At 44.3% G+C, this 16,080-nt stretch overlaps 1 protein-coding gene across 2 annotated transcripts in view; it reads left to right on the forward strand.

The window, feature by feature from the left end:
* Positions 1-16,080, forward strand: part of LOC126529852 (ankyrin repeat and SOCS box protein 16-like) — a 90,822-nt gene that overhangs the window by 57,414 nt on the left and 17,328 nt on the right. For both annotated transcript variants that reach the window (XM_055070135.1, XM_055070134.2), the window contains one exon: positions 10,258-10,414. In XM_055070135.1, coding sequence (XP_054926110.1) covers positions 10,258-10,414 — 157 coding nt within the window. The remainder of the gene's footprint in view (positions 1-10,257; positions 10,415-16,080) is intronic.

Below are 16,080 nucleotides of genomic sequence, written 5' to 3' on the forward strand. Positions count from 1 at the left end.
GAAAGAGGCCTCGGTCATACTAATACCGAAACCCGGTAAACCACTTGTGGCGGAGAACATGTGGCCAATATCGCTAAACTTGTGTGTGTGGGCAAAACGGCAGAACATGCCATACATAACCGAGTATTGCGGTACATAGAGAGAGAGAGGGCCTATTCGCACATAACATGGTGGGCTTCGGACTGGGCCTCTCCACAGAGGACATAATGTTACTACTCAAGAAGCATATAATTGATGGCATGACCAGAGACACCAGGGGCATTCTGGCCCTGGACCTAATGAAAGCATTCGACACGGTCAAACACAGATTTCTAATGGAAACTATCTCAGTGATGGGGATCGGCCAGAAATTCCACTCTTACATAGGCTCCTTCCTCAGAGACAGGAAGGCCACGATCAAAATAGGGCAGGCCACGTCTGATTGGTACACGCTGGGTGCGAGAGGCACCCCACAAAGGGCGGTGCTCTCCCCACTATTATTCTATCTAGCAATGAAAGGGCTCTTGAACCGGCTGACGAGAGTGACCAACGTCAATCACGCCCTGTACGCAGATGACATTACGGTGTGGTGCCCGGGAGGATCCGACGCAGAAGTCGAGCAGGCTCTTTTCAAGAGGCGCTGGACACAACGGAAGAGTTCCTGAAGGCAACGGGACTCCGCCTGTCACCCAGCAAATCGGAACTGTTGCTGTACAGGCCCTCGAAACAAGGCATGAGGAATTTGATGCCGATCGATCAAATACCGATCAAATTACACACGAGCGACGGCCAGCCGATCCCCAGAGTGGACACTATAAGAATCCTGGGGCTGCTAATTGAGGCTAAAGCCGGTAACACGCAAACGGTCATGAAAGTCACGTCCAAAACGGAGAACATGCTCCGGCTGATCCTCAGGGTGACCAACCACAGGGGAGGGCTCAGCGAGAGCAATCTCATCAGACTTTACCACGCCTTCCTCATGAGTCATGTAAATTACGTAGCCTCAGCGCTAAAATGGACCAAGAGATACGCAGCCAAGATAGAGACACTGATGCGCAAGAGCATCAAGAGGGTGCTACGTCCTCCGATCACTACAAGCACGGAGCGGCTCGATCGGTTAGGGGTCCACAATTCGCTAGCAGAAATCATCGAAGCACAGACCAAGGCACAGGTCGTGCGGCTGTCGACCACCAGGGCCGGCAGACGCATCCTAGAAGAAGCAGGGATAAATGCCGAGGCAGAGTGCAACGCACGCAGCGTCGCGCTCAGCGCGGCGGTCAGGGGCACTTTCAAGGTAGAACCGCTTCCGAGAAACGTCCACCCGCAATTCAATGAGGGGCGCCGAAAGGTGAGGGCCCGAGCACTGCTGAAATCGACCGCCACCTGCCCGAAACTGGCGGCATTTGTAGACGCTGCCCAGTACAGGCGCAGTGACCGGTATGCGGCCATCTCGATACGCTGGGATGGGACGATCATTAACGCGGCATCGGTCAAGGGGTAACGTCCGAAGTGGCCGAACAGGTGGCAGTAGCCATGGCAGTGAAGGACCCCGAACGTCCTTAGGTGTACACAGATTCGTGATCGGCGGCCAGAGCATTCGCCTCGGGCTCGATATTGCGGGAAGTGGCGGCTGCCCTCGGCAACGAGGGAGCCGCGGGTCATCACATCGTCAAATGGTTTCCAGTCCATGCGCGAGGACTCACGCACCGCGACGATCGTGGCGAGCGAAGTGGCGGGGAGGGAGGGAGGAGAGCACTGAGACCCACTGCTCACCTTCAACGAAATAACGCACCATCACCTGTCGAGGAGGGCCTTCCCACTCCCCCACGCTAAACTCACTAGACCACAGTAATCGATATTCAGAATGCTTCAGACAGGGTCGTTCCCCTCGAGAGGCAGACTGAGCCTTTATTCACCAGAGGTAGAGCCGCAATGTCCGGATTGTGGCGAATCGTACTGCTCGCTAGTGCACATGCTCTTACAATGCTCCGCGTTAAGCAGCACCGTGTTCAGTAAGGAAGAAGACTGGGTGGACGCCCTGCGAAGCAACGACCACCAAACCCAGCTCCGAGCCGTCCAGAGGGCTCACGAAAGAGCGGAGACTCACAGGCTTCCCGTCCCAACGTGGGTGCGGCCTGCCACCTCTGCCGACCACTAAATCAAGAGTGGGTGGGGAGGGGTTCCTCAGGACTCAATAAAGTTATTTCCTCCTGTACACCTTCCTTTTCAATGATAATGGTAAGCTTCCAGTCAGGAGCTGGCAATGTCTGCCGTATGCGATCCAACCCATTTTTATTCTTCTGTGAATTTCCTTCTCATGATCAGCGTTCCCTATGATGAATTGACCTAGGTAAACGTGCTCCTTCACAGACTCTAGAGGCTGACTGGCGATCCTGAGTTCCTGTTCCTTCGCCCGGTTATTTATCGTTATCTTTGTCTTCTGTATATTAATCTTCAACCCCACTTTTATACTCTCTCTGTTCAGGTCCTCAATCATTTGTTGTAACTCGTCTGCATTGTTGCTGAATAGAACAATGTCATTGGCAAACCGAAGGTTGCTGAGATATTCGCCGTCAATCTTTGCTCCTAAGCCTTCCCAGTTTAATAGCTTGAATACTACTTCCAAGCACGCAGTAAATAGCATTAGAGAGATTGTGTCTCCCTGTCTGACACTCGTTTCTTTATAGGTATCTTCCTGCTTGTCTTGTGTAGAATTAAGGTAGCTGTAGAACCTGTGCAGATATTTTCCAAGGTATTTACGTAAGCGTTCTGTACTCCTTGATTACGTAATGCTGCTATGACTGTTGGTATCTCTACTGAATCAAATGACTTTTCGTAATCTATGAAAGCCATATCATACTCTGCGGATTTCTCGGTTACCTGATTAATGACATGGATGTGATCTATTGTAGAGTATCCCTTCCTGAAGCCAGCCTGTTCCCTTGGTTGACTAAAGTCCAGTGTTGCTCTTATTCTATTGGTGATTATTTTGATAAATATTTTATATAATACTGGGAGTAAGCTAATGGGCCTATAATTTTTCAATTATTTAACGTCTCCCTTTTTGGGGGATTAGTATAATGTTTTCATTCTTCCAGTTTTTTGGTACCCTTGCAGTCGATAGACACTTGATATAAAGAGCCGCCAGTTTTTCAAGCATTTTGTCTCCTCTAACTTTGATTATATGGACTGTTATTCCATGTTCTGCCGCTCTTCCTCCATAGTGTGCTTAATGGCAATCATCTTATTGCTCAGAAAGCATTACTTCCCAGTTTTCTTGCTGAAAGAGGAGGTTTTTTCCATCTTTATTGCAGTTGGTTTCTGTGGGTTAGCGTCAGCTCGTTGAGCCCAGTCTGTGACAGACGAACGCAGGGAATGTGCATCATGCCACTCGGAACCACTCTGCATGTTCATTGGCACCTACGGTAAAGAGTTCTCAAATCGTGAGGCCCACGGCAAGTTGACAAATTCATGCAACGTCCCCCTCCCCCTTCTTTCCATCCACATCCATCTGCCGTCTGTGTAGCTGCATCTGCAGAGAGGAGTCAGTGTGCTGTCACATGATGCTTTTGAGCCCGCCATGTAAATCCAAAGCTAGTCATGTGATGGGTCACTCGAAGCTGCGAAAAAAGACCATCATATAATATTTCACAAAGATGGCAGCCGTGAACATGCAATGGTCATCTCGTGCACTCGCTTTCGTTGGCGAGGCCGTTTATCTGCTTTATGAGGGATGTGCAACCACTGTGAATAGATCTGCGTTGGTTTGGTAACTGTAACTTTAGTCACCGACTCCTGACGATGCGGCTCCGATTAGGCGTGGCGGGCTAGACAGTGTGGCCAATAGTGTGGTTGTGATGAAAATTCGCCACGGTCAATGTGATAATGGGCCGCAAGCTGTCGCAGAAAGCTTGTAGCTGATATGTTCCTACAGGTGGCTCGTCAGTGATCGGTTGCGAGATCACACGTACAGGCTAGATTTACGGCTGTTGATCTGATGTTGATGGTCCATGGTTGACCAACCAGCAACTACCGTGAGGAAGTGTGCCAAGTTCATTTCTGTGCTCGCATCTTGGTAGAAAGCTCCGAACTGTGTGCATCTGTGTGTGTGAACACTGAACGCACATGTTTGATGCAATCAGGATGCCTTCCAGCGGCTAATCGGCCCGATCTTCACACCTGCTTCCGTGCTTTCCACATGCGCTGCTTTTGTTGTTAGCTCTGTTTGCACAGTGTTAATGATTTCGATGATCGGTCTGGTCGGCCTGGTCGAACCTTGTACTGATAAAGATTGTATGCCGTGGGAACGTTGCGCGCGTCAAGGCACTGGCCACGGCCGGGTCATTCACCGAAGATAGCAATATTCGAAACAATTGAATATTTGTGAAATTGAATTTTAGACATTCAATTCACAAATCAAATTATTTGAACATCCACTATTCGATTCGAAATTGAATATTTTAGTATTCACACAACCCTATTTAAAATACTTTTTTATATCGAGAATAAGTATATTGAAGTCTGTTATATTGAGGGTTAACTATATATGATTATGAGACCTTTGTACAGTGTTCACTCATCTGTCTACTTCCACCAGCAACATAATTTTTGTGTAGTAGACTCGGGTAATGGGAAAAAAATAATTTATGAAATCAAACAAACAACAGCTTGGTAAACGTTTGCTGGGACACCCTATATACAAGGGCCTCTTGGAGAAGCGCTGTTTGGGAGTGGTGTACACCTACATGCATCTTGCGCATTAAAAACAATAACCCAACAGCAATCTCAGTGTATGCTGAAGAGGCACAGCTGCATCATGTATGCTTCATTCAATGTACACAATTTTCAGAGCGTGCAGAGTAACTGCCAAGTGCAAAAAAAGGCAGTGGGGCTGCCTGCGTGAACTAGGAGCACCCTTTGGACAACCTTAGTTGGATGACCCAAGAGATAGTAGATTTTACGTAGGTGTGAGTGAATATGTTGTGGTCGCTGTTTTAGTGGTGCTCCTCAAAAATGAAAGGATTGCATAACAAGACAAGGTAAGATAGTAGAAATGAGGGTGGAAGGTGTGTACTTTGTAAAGCGTGCAGTTTCATGTATATTAGTGTGTGGAAATAGCGCAAGAACCATTGAGCATGTTTCCTTAGTTCTATATTGCAGTATCAATCTAGAGGTAAATTAGGACATAGTTGCCCTGCCCAGGGCCTCGCGCTTTAGATTTAATAGAGGAAAGCTTAATGAATCTTTAGTTTCTGCCTCCACTTGAAACTTCAGAATATTTAAACAAAAAGAAATTCAGTTCAATTTAATCTGGCAGTGCAAGATGGGAAGAGATGACTCAAGTGTTCTTGGTATAATGACAGGAAATACATGATATGGAAAAAGATTACTTAAGGGAGTAAATTTGTTTCAAGATTCAATGGTTGATTTATGACAAGGCATTAATTTTAGGACTGATAATAAATGCTTCAGTAAGGTAAAAATAATGAGCATTGTGGAACCAGCCGTCACACCATTTCAAAAGAGATCCTCAGAAAACCCATCCATCCAACCAGCCTGCTAGGAATTCATACCAATTTGCACAAGTGTCTCGTAGGGCCTTTGTGCTGTCCTTTTGCTTTTGAATGGCAAGACTCTAACTCACAAAAAAGAGAGAGAAGAGAGGAAAGAAAGGCAGGGAGGTTGACTGTACTTTGTCCATTTTGCTACTCTACACGTGGGGAGGTGGTCAGAGAAAGAGAGAGAGAAAACGCGAGTCTTGATTGCACTTTTACAACCATTAAGCCAGGTGCAGCATATCTGAAGTCAGGCAATCAAGTCTGTCACCTTCAGGTACTTAGGAAGAGCCTGAGTGGCTTTCTGGGGTGGTGAGCTGTCAGGCGAGGAACCGAGGCCTTTGCTTCTGTAAATGGCCTATCGTCTAGTCTATTCAAGGTGCACTGGAGAAACTGAAAAGACTTTCACTTAAACACTATACGTAGTTCTGGGCCTCCTTGTGCCGAGAAACCAATCTGAACTCTGCAGAGGCCATTACGCACAGTGTGTTTGCCATTGTTAATAGATAAAAGGCAGCGCGTTTCAGTATCACTCTGGCATTCACATTAAGGTTATAAATCAATTGTGTGTTTCTCTGTCATGCAAGCTATGCATGGTCTTTGCTTATTCTCCTCTTTTGTTATAACAATGTCTGCACTGTAAGAGTTTATTAGACTGTGCTAATAAATTCTGTGGGAATCCGCTATCATCATCATCAGCAGCATCATCAGCATCCTATTTTATGTCCGCTACAGGACGAAGGCCTCCCCTGCGATTTCCAATTACCGCTGTCCTGCGACAACCAATTCCAACTAGCACCCGCAAATTTCCTAATTTCGTCGTGCCACCTAGTCTTCTGCCGTCCTCTACTGCGCTTCCCTTCTCTTGGTATCCAATCTGTCACCCTTATGGTCCAACGGTTACCTACTCTGCGCATTACATGACCTGCCCAGGGCCATTTTTTTCTCTTAAGGCCTATTAGAATATCGTCTATACTCGTTTGCTCTCTGATCCAAACCGCTCTCTTTCTGTATCTTAAAGATATGCTTGGCATTCTTCGTTCCATCGCTCTTTGCGCGGTCCTTAACTTGTTCTCAAGCTTCTTTGTCAGTCCCAAGTCTCTGCCCCATATGTCAGCACCGGTAAAATGCACTGATTGTATACATTCCTTTTCAATGATGACGGTAAGCTCCCAGTCAGGAGCTCACAATGTCTGTCGTATGCGATCCAACCCGTTTTTATTCTCTGAATTTCCTTCTCATGGTAAGGGTTCCCTGTGATTAGTTGATCAAGGTAAACATACTTCTTCACAGACTCTAGAGGCTGGCTTGCGATCTTGAACTCTTGTTCCCTTGCCCAGTTATTTATCATTGTCTTTGTCTTCTGCATATTAATCTTCCACCCCACTCTTACACTCTCCCTGTTAAGGTCCTCAATCATTTGTTGTAACTCGTCCGCAGTGTTTCTGAATAGGACAATGTCATCAGCAAATTGAAGGTTGCTGTAATATTCGCGGTTGATTCTTACTCCTAAGCCTTCCCAGTTTAATAGCTTGAATACTTCTTCCAAGCATGCAGTGAATAGCATTGGAGAGATTGTCTCTCCTTGTCTTACCCTTTTCTTTATAGGTGTCTTCCTACTTTTCTTGTGTAGAATTAAGGTGGCTGTGGAATCTCCGTAGATATCTTCCAGGGTATTTACGTAAGCGGTCTGTACTCCTTGATTATGCAATGCCTCTATGACTGCTGGTATCTCTACTGAATCAAATGCTTTTTCATAATCTTTGAAAGCCATATAGAGAGGCTTATTGTACTCTGTGGATTTCTCAATAACCTGATTAATGATATGCATCCGCAAGATGGAGAATGTTTCATGAAAAGGAACTTTTTCATCTACCCAAAAGTGGCGTGAAGGTGCAAAGGAAAATCATAAAGGTTATATGGAAAGAAAGCTCTGCAATTGTTGAAAATTTGTACAATTTTTTTCTGAAACTAGCATTCTCCATAACATAATGATAAAAAAAATGTTCTTCACCTGCATATAAGCTTTTCCTTTTTTTGTATTTACTTGCTACTTTCAAGTGAATCGCACTTTTTGGTGTTAGTATACTAGACCATTTTGGAGGGCTGGGAAAAGATTAGGAATGCAACAAGTTGCTTCTGGTATGGGAATAGCAAGCCTGAAGGTAGCAGCTGTGAAGTCTGGAGTTTAATAACTCCAGACTTCACAAAGAGCGATAGCTTTCTTTGCCTACTTCCCGCAATTTTCGTAGTTGGGGAATCTTGCCTCAGAATGCTGTGTGAGCTCATCAAATGTGCAAGCAATGATGTCATAGTAAATGGAGGCGGTGCACGCACTAGACTTGCAGGTGATGTAAGCTTTAGAACTGCCAAACTCGAGGCAGCATGGGCGCAGTTTACAGTTGCCAACCATGCCTAATTTATTGAGACAGTCCCAACATTTGGGTGAATGCCCCGAGTCCTGACTGTTGCTTTTTTTGTACTTAATACCAGTCAGTCAACAAGATTTTCATTTTATAATGCCTGACAGCTCGACCATGCATTCTTCTCGTTTTTCTTCTGTGGCACTGTCATAAATGTAAAGGCAGTTTAATTTTTTTGTCATGGTTATAGTTGTGTTGTAAGGCCTAACTGTCCACAGTACCTCTATCTGCATATGTAGCTGTGTAAGCCAGGCAACTACTGTACCTTTCTTGTGGTAAATCGCTACATATAGGACTGAAAAAAATGTGTGCAACTTTGTTTCACATACACACTGGCAACTACTTGTGCAGACAGGGTCAGTCATTGGCATCCCATTGTTCTGTTGCTGAGCACGAAGTTGTGGGTTTAATTCCTAGCCATTGCAGTTTCAGTTTAAGGGGGACGGAATGCAAGAACCCTCGTGTTTGTGTGTATACTGAAGAACCTTAGGTGGTCAGAATTATTCAAGACCCCTCCAGTATGCCATCCCATCGTAATTCTTGTGTAGATTTAGGAAATGAAACCACGATTTATTTTAAAGGGCCCCTGAGACGGTTCAGACAAATTGTGTAGACGCGTAGGGTACAGCTTAAGTAGAACATTTGCACCACAATTTAAGTGAAGCATTACATATTAATGGACATACAAGCGATTACAAGTTACCCTCCTTCCTGGCCATGCTTTCCCTCCTCAACTCGTTCGCCGAGCGATTGGGGCTAAGCTCCGCCTTCACTGGTCCTGCGTCATGATGGACGTCACATTGTCCACTTCCGTTTGTTTTGGAGCCCGCCCTTGGCCGCGCGAAACCTCTCCGCTAGCCGCCTGGCCGTCGACCCCAAGTGAGAGCTATCGAAGCAGCGTGCATTGCGAGCATTCTGTCGTAGCGCGGAATGTATCTGGTATTCCGGTAATTACACACTAGCTGAACGTTTCGACGGAACGGTGGAGGCATAAACTCAAGCTGATGAAGGAACTTTAGCGTCGACGTACGTGAGCTGCCTGATCGGTTTCCACGGTCCAGCCACCTGTTGGCGCAAAGCTTAACCAGCCAAAGAAAGAGCTAATATTGCTCTAACCAGGTGTAAAACATTTTAAACATTTACAAAACAACGTGTTAACGATTACACTCCTGTGAAAAATTTACACCAGCAGCAAAGAGGAATACATTTTGTTACTGCTACTGTGTGTGGTTGAGCTCTATGCCACCAGGTAGCTGCACCATGCAGACCATTCACATTTGCGCTTCTGTTCCTCCCGCGATAGGACACGCAAGGGGACACGACCAGGCCCTGTCCCCTTTGCGCTTGCGTTTACCCTACTACCGGACTCGCGAAACGCTATTGCGTTAGTAATCTTCCGGTGTAAAGTGATGGCCGCAATCGCGCAAATCCTGGCGCCCATCGGATAGCGGCAGTCCGATGCGCTGCAGCCAGTCCGCTTGTCTACTGGCTTTCAGAGGGACACGATGTCAGAGGTTGACATATTGCCATTCGCTACATTTGCAGTCCACAACGCAACAAAGTCTAATCGTAGCGCTCGCGAAAAGACAGACCGACACTGACGGCAGAGCTCTTGTCAAAGACGGAGCACGTTGTAGCACAAGCAGACGACACTTGCTGTGTGCCAGAAGTGCTTAAGTGTACTGAAAAATTGTTCTTGTGCATTCTCTTTATGTTACTTTCATTTTATAAAAACAAATTAACTAACATTCCAACTATTATGAACATTATTTGTTTACCATGAAGTTAGAAATTTATCGATCACGCACCCTGGTCAGCCAATCGGATAGCTCGCCCCACTGATGTCATATGGGTGATTTCCATCATATGGGTAGGGGCGGCTTAAAATTCCGCCGAGCAGTGTGCTGCGATCTGCAGCGATGTGCATTTTTAAAACCTTATAATAAATTACATGCTTTACACGGAGCACTTAGGTGTGTCAATTAATGATCAGAAGGACCTACTCCAACGACTCAGTATGTTTGTAGAAAACCATCAAAATCGTTTCAGGGTCCCTTTAATTATTCTAATTATGTTTCCTTTTCTACATGATGTAGTTAAGAAGCAGAAAAATACTATGTGGTGTTTCTTTTTTAATTTCACTGTTTGAACAAGTCGGATGAGTTCGCACAAAGGCATGTTGCTATAGGAACAGACAATAAACTTAACTTGACGTTCATCTAATTGTGTCTACAGCTGCTGTTGAAATGGTCAAAGGATGCATTGGTGTTTAGGACATGTTTCTGTCTGCACACCTGCAGGTCTGAACCTGCCTCCCAAGTCGGCTGTTCGTGACCTTGCTGACTTCCTCAGTCACTTTGGCCTGTCCAAGTATGTGCCAATGTTGGAGGCTCAGGGTATTGACCTTGACCAGTTCCTGGCATTTGGCGAGGCCCAACTTGAGCAGGCAGGCATACGGTGAATGGCTTCTCTCATCCTAAGCTGCATTGTCTGTTCAGAGGGACACTATAAAAAGCAATATGCGACACTGATTTTATTTTGGTACTAGTGTATTCATTCAAGGTTCGCTTCACTTTTATTTTGTAGGAAGATGTTATTATCTAAGATAAGGAAAGTAGGTTTTCAATTGCTGCTAGGGGTGTTCAAGTAGAGAAATTTCTAAATTGAATATGAGTATTTGATAAAAATGGCCTCTGAATACCGAATAAAATATCTATTTTCTCATTCCCAAACAAAGTGAAATGGGAAGTTTGCACGGAATCCTAGTAGCAAAAATTGAGGCTTGTATACTATATGCTATACTTTTTTATTTTATTTAACAAATGTGTTATATACCGTTTGCACCTGCAAAGGATTTTGTAAATGAGCAACTACTGCTTTCGGTTATTTGGGGCACCGTGACCATTGCAGTAATGAGACAAAGAAGCAGCACATTGCCAGATGCTGGTACAGTGTTGCGTCTGTTGAAGGGTAGAAGTGCTGTACTACAGCACCGCACATAGTTCTTTGTTTCAAATAATTTATGAAAAGTGTGGATTTGATTTGACCTGCAATTCTTTCTGCCATTTTTGTTTCCTGAAAGTTATGGTACATGTACTAGGAAAGCCAGTGGTACTTCTACTGCTCTCATAGAAAAAAAGAACAAAGAAAAAGTTAGCAAGAAAATGTGTATTATTTATTTATGTGTTACAGTTAAGAGATAGTGCTACCTTTATTGTGCGTGTACAAAAAAAAAAAATGCTGAGAGGAGTTGCAGAAAGGCACCTTGACCATGGTAGCACAAAGCCGATCTAGTGAATGCAAACCTGGGAGACAGACTGGGGGAGGCAGATTGTTTAGATCAAAAGTTTCCGGTGCTGTCCATATGGTCTAATTTGTCATCCGTGCTAATGCTTGATAATTCGTCAATGTCAAAATCTTCACCACTGTCTGCTTCGAATCATCATCACTGGAAAGGCTGTCAACAACAAAAGAACTTGCAACATGTTTCATGGCCACGCCTGTAGCTGGCGACGTCGATGCCATTATTAAAGCCCAATGTTTGTGGATACTATTTCAGAAAGGTTGTGTTGGACTGCCTGGCAAAAAATGCTACCTAAACACTTTTAAAAAGGCCCTTTTGAGCATATTTCTGCAGTGTGCAAAGTGTATTTTGGTTTAAACAATCGAAACATTTGTGGAAAGTCCATGATGATTTAACTCGTCATGGGCACCAGAGGGCACACATTGTCATGACAAGTGGACGCATCATCCACATTTAAGAAGCTAACGGGATGCAGGCTTGGTGGGCATGGCCTAATGATAAAAGGAGACAAAAAATTCATCTGCAGGCTGCCCAAAAGGGAGCCATTCTTATTGAATGAACAGAAATTATTAAGCAGAGGGTGCATCTGCACAGGAACCACTGATTTTCTTCAGCAGAATCATTTGGAGCAGTCCTTGCTTATTGATTTGAAAGAACTTTCAGAGGGCTCAGGAGAACTTAGGAGAAGGGCCTAGTTGGTGCATATACTGCATGATTTAAGAGTGCAAGAAAACACAGACACGGCACGAAATAAACAAGCGCTTATCCCGTGCCTACCATTTTTTTTTGTGTCATGTCTGCTTTTTGCGCTCTTGGATCGTGTCATCCTTACTACTTATGAGCTCTCTCCCCCCAAGACTCCAATAAGTTTTGTTATCCCTTATATTCGACAAAAACAAAGATTTAGTAATTTTGAACTGGCGTGCCAGGTGCGTGCAAGTTGCACAATAGCTGTGGCTCAAGTGTGTGTAGGGGGTGGAGCTTCAGACTGTCGCGTGCGATGTGGCCTTTGTGCCCAAAGGGCCCAGGACTACCACATTATCGTATGATCAGACGACTCACCTTAAAGGGACACTAAAGGCAAAAATGATTTGAGTTGTATTAGTAAATAACCATTCCACAGTACCAAAAAAGCCACTCTTGCCGCAAGAAGCTTTGTAAACCGGAAAAATACGCAAGAACAAAAGATGAGTGGTGAAGCCACCTTAAAAATTCCTTAACCCTTGTCATCAGGGATTTAGATGTTGTTTGCTTGGGCCTAGTTAAATTTTTAGTGCTAAAAGTCAACTGCATTGTATTCTAAAGAAAAGCCAATGACTGAGCTTTTACTGGACTACAACAGCCAAAATGCAACAAAAAAAAAATTTCTGCAATCCGTGACGTCACGCTGATGTACTGGCCCCGGTGTTCAAATGTGAAATTTGAAAATGATATTTTGATGGTAATTTTCTCTTCTAATAGTCAACATACTACAGTGAAATCAACGAAAGTAGAGTTCTTCAAGAGTACTTTATTAATCTAAACTGATTCAGTGTTTCACTTTAGTGTCCCTTTAAATGAACCCTGTACATAGATAATGCAGATTAGCTCCTAAGTTAGGTCATTACTCCATACTCCTAAAAAAAAACCAAGAAATTGAGTTTTATTTTTTAATTTCAATAACAAACTACTCCGTATATCCTCATGATTTTTGGATAATATAGACACTATAAGATCTAGTTTAACATTGTAGCATAATTTTGCCATATTTGCAAGCGCAAATGAAAAACTTGAAAATGGCCTTGTTTGACATTTCTCAGAGCTTCCTAATTAATGCATCGCATCAAAAGCTTCTGATGGACAATAATGTCATGCTGAAGGGATATTTTTAGTGTTTCATTGTGCTCACAGCATCACTTTTATTGAGAACGGAGCTTTCGTCTGCAGTGGTTATAAAGTATGCACTTGCAGACTGAATATGGTTCTCTGATCAGCCACATTACAGCATGCAGTGGCATTTTACAATTTAGGGTGCTTAAAGCTACTGGTGTGCATTCTTATTACATGATGCATGACAGATTTCTCCGGTAGAAAAGGTCTTACCTTTTGAACTTAAACACTCTATGGGGACAAACGCACTGCAGCATCTCGTACAATAAGCAAGGTATAAGCAAAAATAAGCTATTTTTGGGGAATACTTAACAAGTTTGTCTTTTAACAATATTCACTTTACTCAGCAATAAAATTGTTATAATAAATCAGCTACATTGTCTCTGGACCGACCAGAAATGTTGCTACTGAACAGTTATTTCATTGACCAAGTGCAGGCCTATCATGATTGAAGAGACGATGAGGGTGATAACATTATAACCGGGCATGGGCTGTTTCTTCAGGGCAGCGCTACATGCACATACGCTTCCACATATACCTATACTTATTTATTTAAATGTCCTTACAGACCTCGTAAGAGGCATTGGGTAAGGGGAGCATCACAGAAGGACTAAAAGAGTATATATAGTGGGCATATAACAAAACATAATATACATACATTATTAATTGACAGTATAAAAATGTATACACAACATAATATACAAACATTAAAGCATTGCACAAAAATAATAGTACCGATACTGTACATATTAGAGAAAAGACAAAAGATATAGTTATTTCAATAAACAATGTAAAAAAATATAGCCACTCTAATCTCATAGGACAAACAATACAGGAATAATGAGTGAAATAATGAGCTCATTAACAAGAGAGCACATAACTGGAAAACAAAAGAAAATGCATCATGCATTTAATTGAAGTTAGGCGCTGGAATATGAACTTATGAGCTGGCTGAATTTATTGAGATTTGTTTTGGAGACAATGAGGGCACGAGGAAGTACTGACCAATTGAATGTATGAGTGCTCCCATAGATGTGCGTGAAGGTGAGGTGATTATATAATCTGTGAGATGTGCAAGGTACGACTTGAAGCCATAAAGTTATATACATGGTCATTCCTGTGCTTCTTTCTACATAACATATTTGATGGAGGTTTGTGGTCCCTGTCCTCACCATGGAGCTCCACCGTGGATGCTCACTCGAGGTTTGCATCATGGCCTCTAGTGAATCGACCTCGGCCACACTGGCTGCCCTACCTACCTCAACAACTTTTGTCACACGTTCTGCCCACAAAGATCCTGGTGTTTTCTCAGGCCTGGACGGTACCGACGTTGATGACTAGCTGAACCTCTACGAATGCTTCAGCTCTAACAACAGGTCAGACCCAACTATCATGCTCGCGAACATTATCTTTCACCTCGACTGAATGCCTCGAGTATGGTTTCAAACCCATGAACATGAGCTCACAAGCTGGGACAGCTTCAATCAGAAGACTCGCAACCTGTTTGGGAACTCCTTGAATCGACATGCCAAAAAGGAATTATCGACCCACATGCAGACGTCAGCGAAGCCATATGTTACCTATATGCAAACGTCTTTGCTCTCTGTTGCAGAGCCAACGAAAGCATGGTCGAGGTGGCCACAGTTGTGCACGTCCTTAAAGGTATTGCTAACGATGTCTTTAACTTGCGTGTGTTTACCACCGTTTCAACTGTTGACACCATTAATAAAGAATGTTGCCTCCTGGAACAAGCCAAAAGCCATTGCGCATCAGTTCCAGCGCCTGCCAAATACCGCAGAGACGTCATCGTGTGATGATATCTTTCGTCCAGCCAGCACCTGCAAGGATGTTGTGCGTATCATTCAGCATGAACTTGTGGCAGCCACTACAACTACCCTGGAACCTAAGTCCTTAGGCACACCTTCGGTTCCAATACCCCTTATTCAAACTGTCGTCTCACACGAGCTCACCAACTGGGCATCTACTCTGTTTCCTTGGCTCTGATGACCTGCCACATTTCACAAGTCCACCTCAGTGCACACCAGACTTTCCTCCACAGTTCCAGAATCCGTATGAATGGTGAACTCCCAATGACAAGCCTATATGTTTTCATTGTCACCGTGTTGGCCACATCTTCTGCCACTGCCGAAGTTGCTGGGGTTCTACACCACAGACAAGTTTTCTTGGTTACTTTGATGCACCCGGCCGCTATTGTTTGTATGTGCCCAGCTGTGACCACGTTGCCCCTCAAGAACATGTGGCTGAGCTCCTCTACTCCGCTTGCCTTCGCAACGCTGCCAGTCTGGTTCTCCCCAGCCCCACCAACTTTCCTCCCTGACCTTTCTACGATGCTCCCAGACAACAAACTAAGGAATGCAGCTTCTAGAGGTGGCACTGCATTGCGTCAACTGACTGAGCTATTCATGATCCCTACCAGGCAGAACCTCCTAGATGTACAGATCAATGGTAAACATGTCACTGCACTCATCAACACTGGGGCACACCTTTCTATCACGAGTGCTCGTTTTTGCCAAATCTTCAAGAAAATTCTGAGACCTGCAACGACCTAAGTCGTCCATGTCATTGATGGTGGAACAGCTGTCGTGGTTGGAATGTGCACATGGTTGCCAACTAGAAATGAAAAAACCTACAAGTCGAGACCCCCCAAAAAAAGGTCTAAAACCCACGATGCTGTTACGTCACTGCTAGTGATACTACAAGAAAGCCAGATAAAGCAACAAGAAGAACTATTTATTGAGCAGTGCGTTTTTATACTGCAAGCCTCTGACGTTGCAGCAACGTGCATTGAATAGACTGCCTACTGATGACGGATCATCTCTCCCCTTAAAGCCGTAACGGTCAGATAGTTTCTGTGGCTGTGTTGATCTTCTCAAGGGTGGTGGTGGCTCTTTCACTACAGTTTCTTCTGGACTGTATTGTGCCCTTTTCC

This window comes from Dermacentor andersoni, chromosome 5 (assembly GCF_023375885.2).
Source record: "Dermacentor andersoni chromosome 5, qqDerAnde1_hic_scaffold, whole genome shotgun sequence".
In the NCBI taxonomy this organism is placed as follows: Eukaryota; Metazoa; Arthropoda; class Arachnida; order Ixodida; family Ixodidae; genus Dermacentor; species Dermacentor andersoni.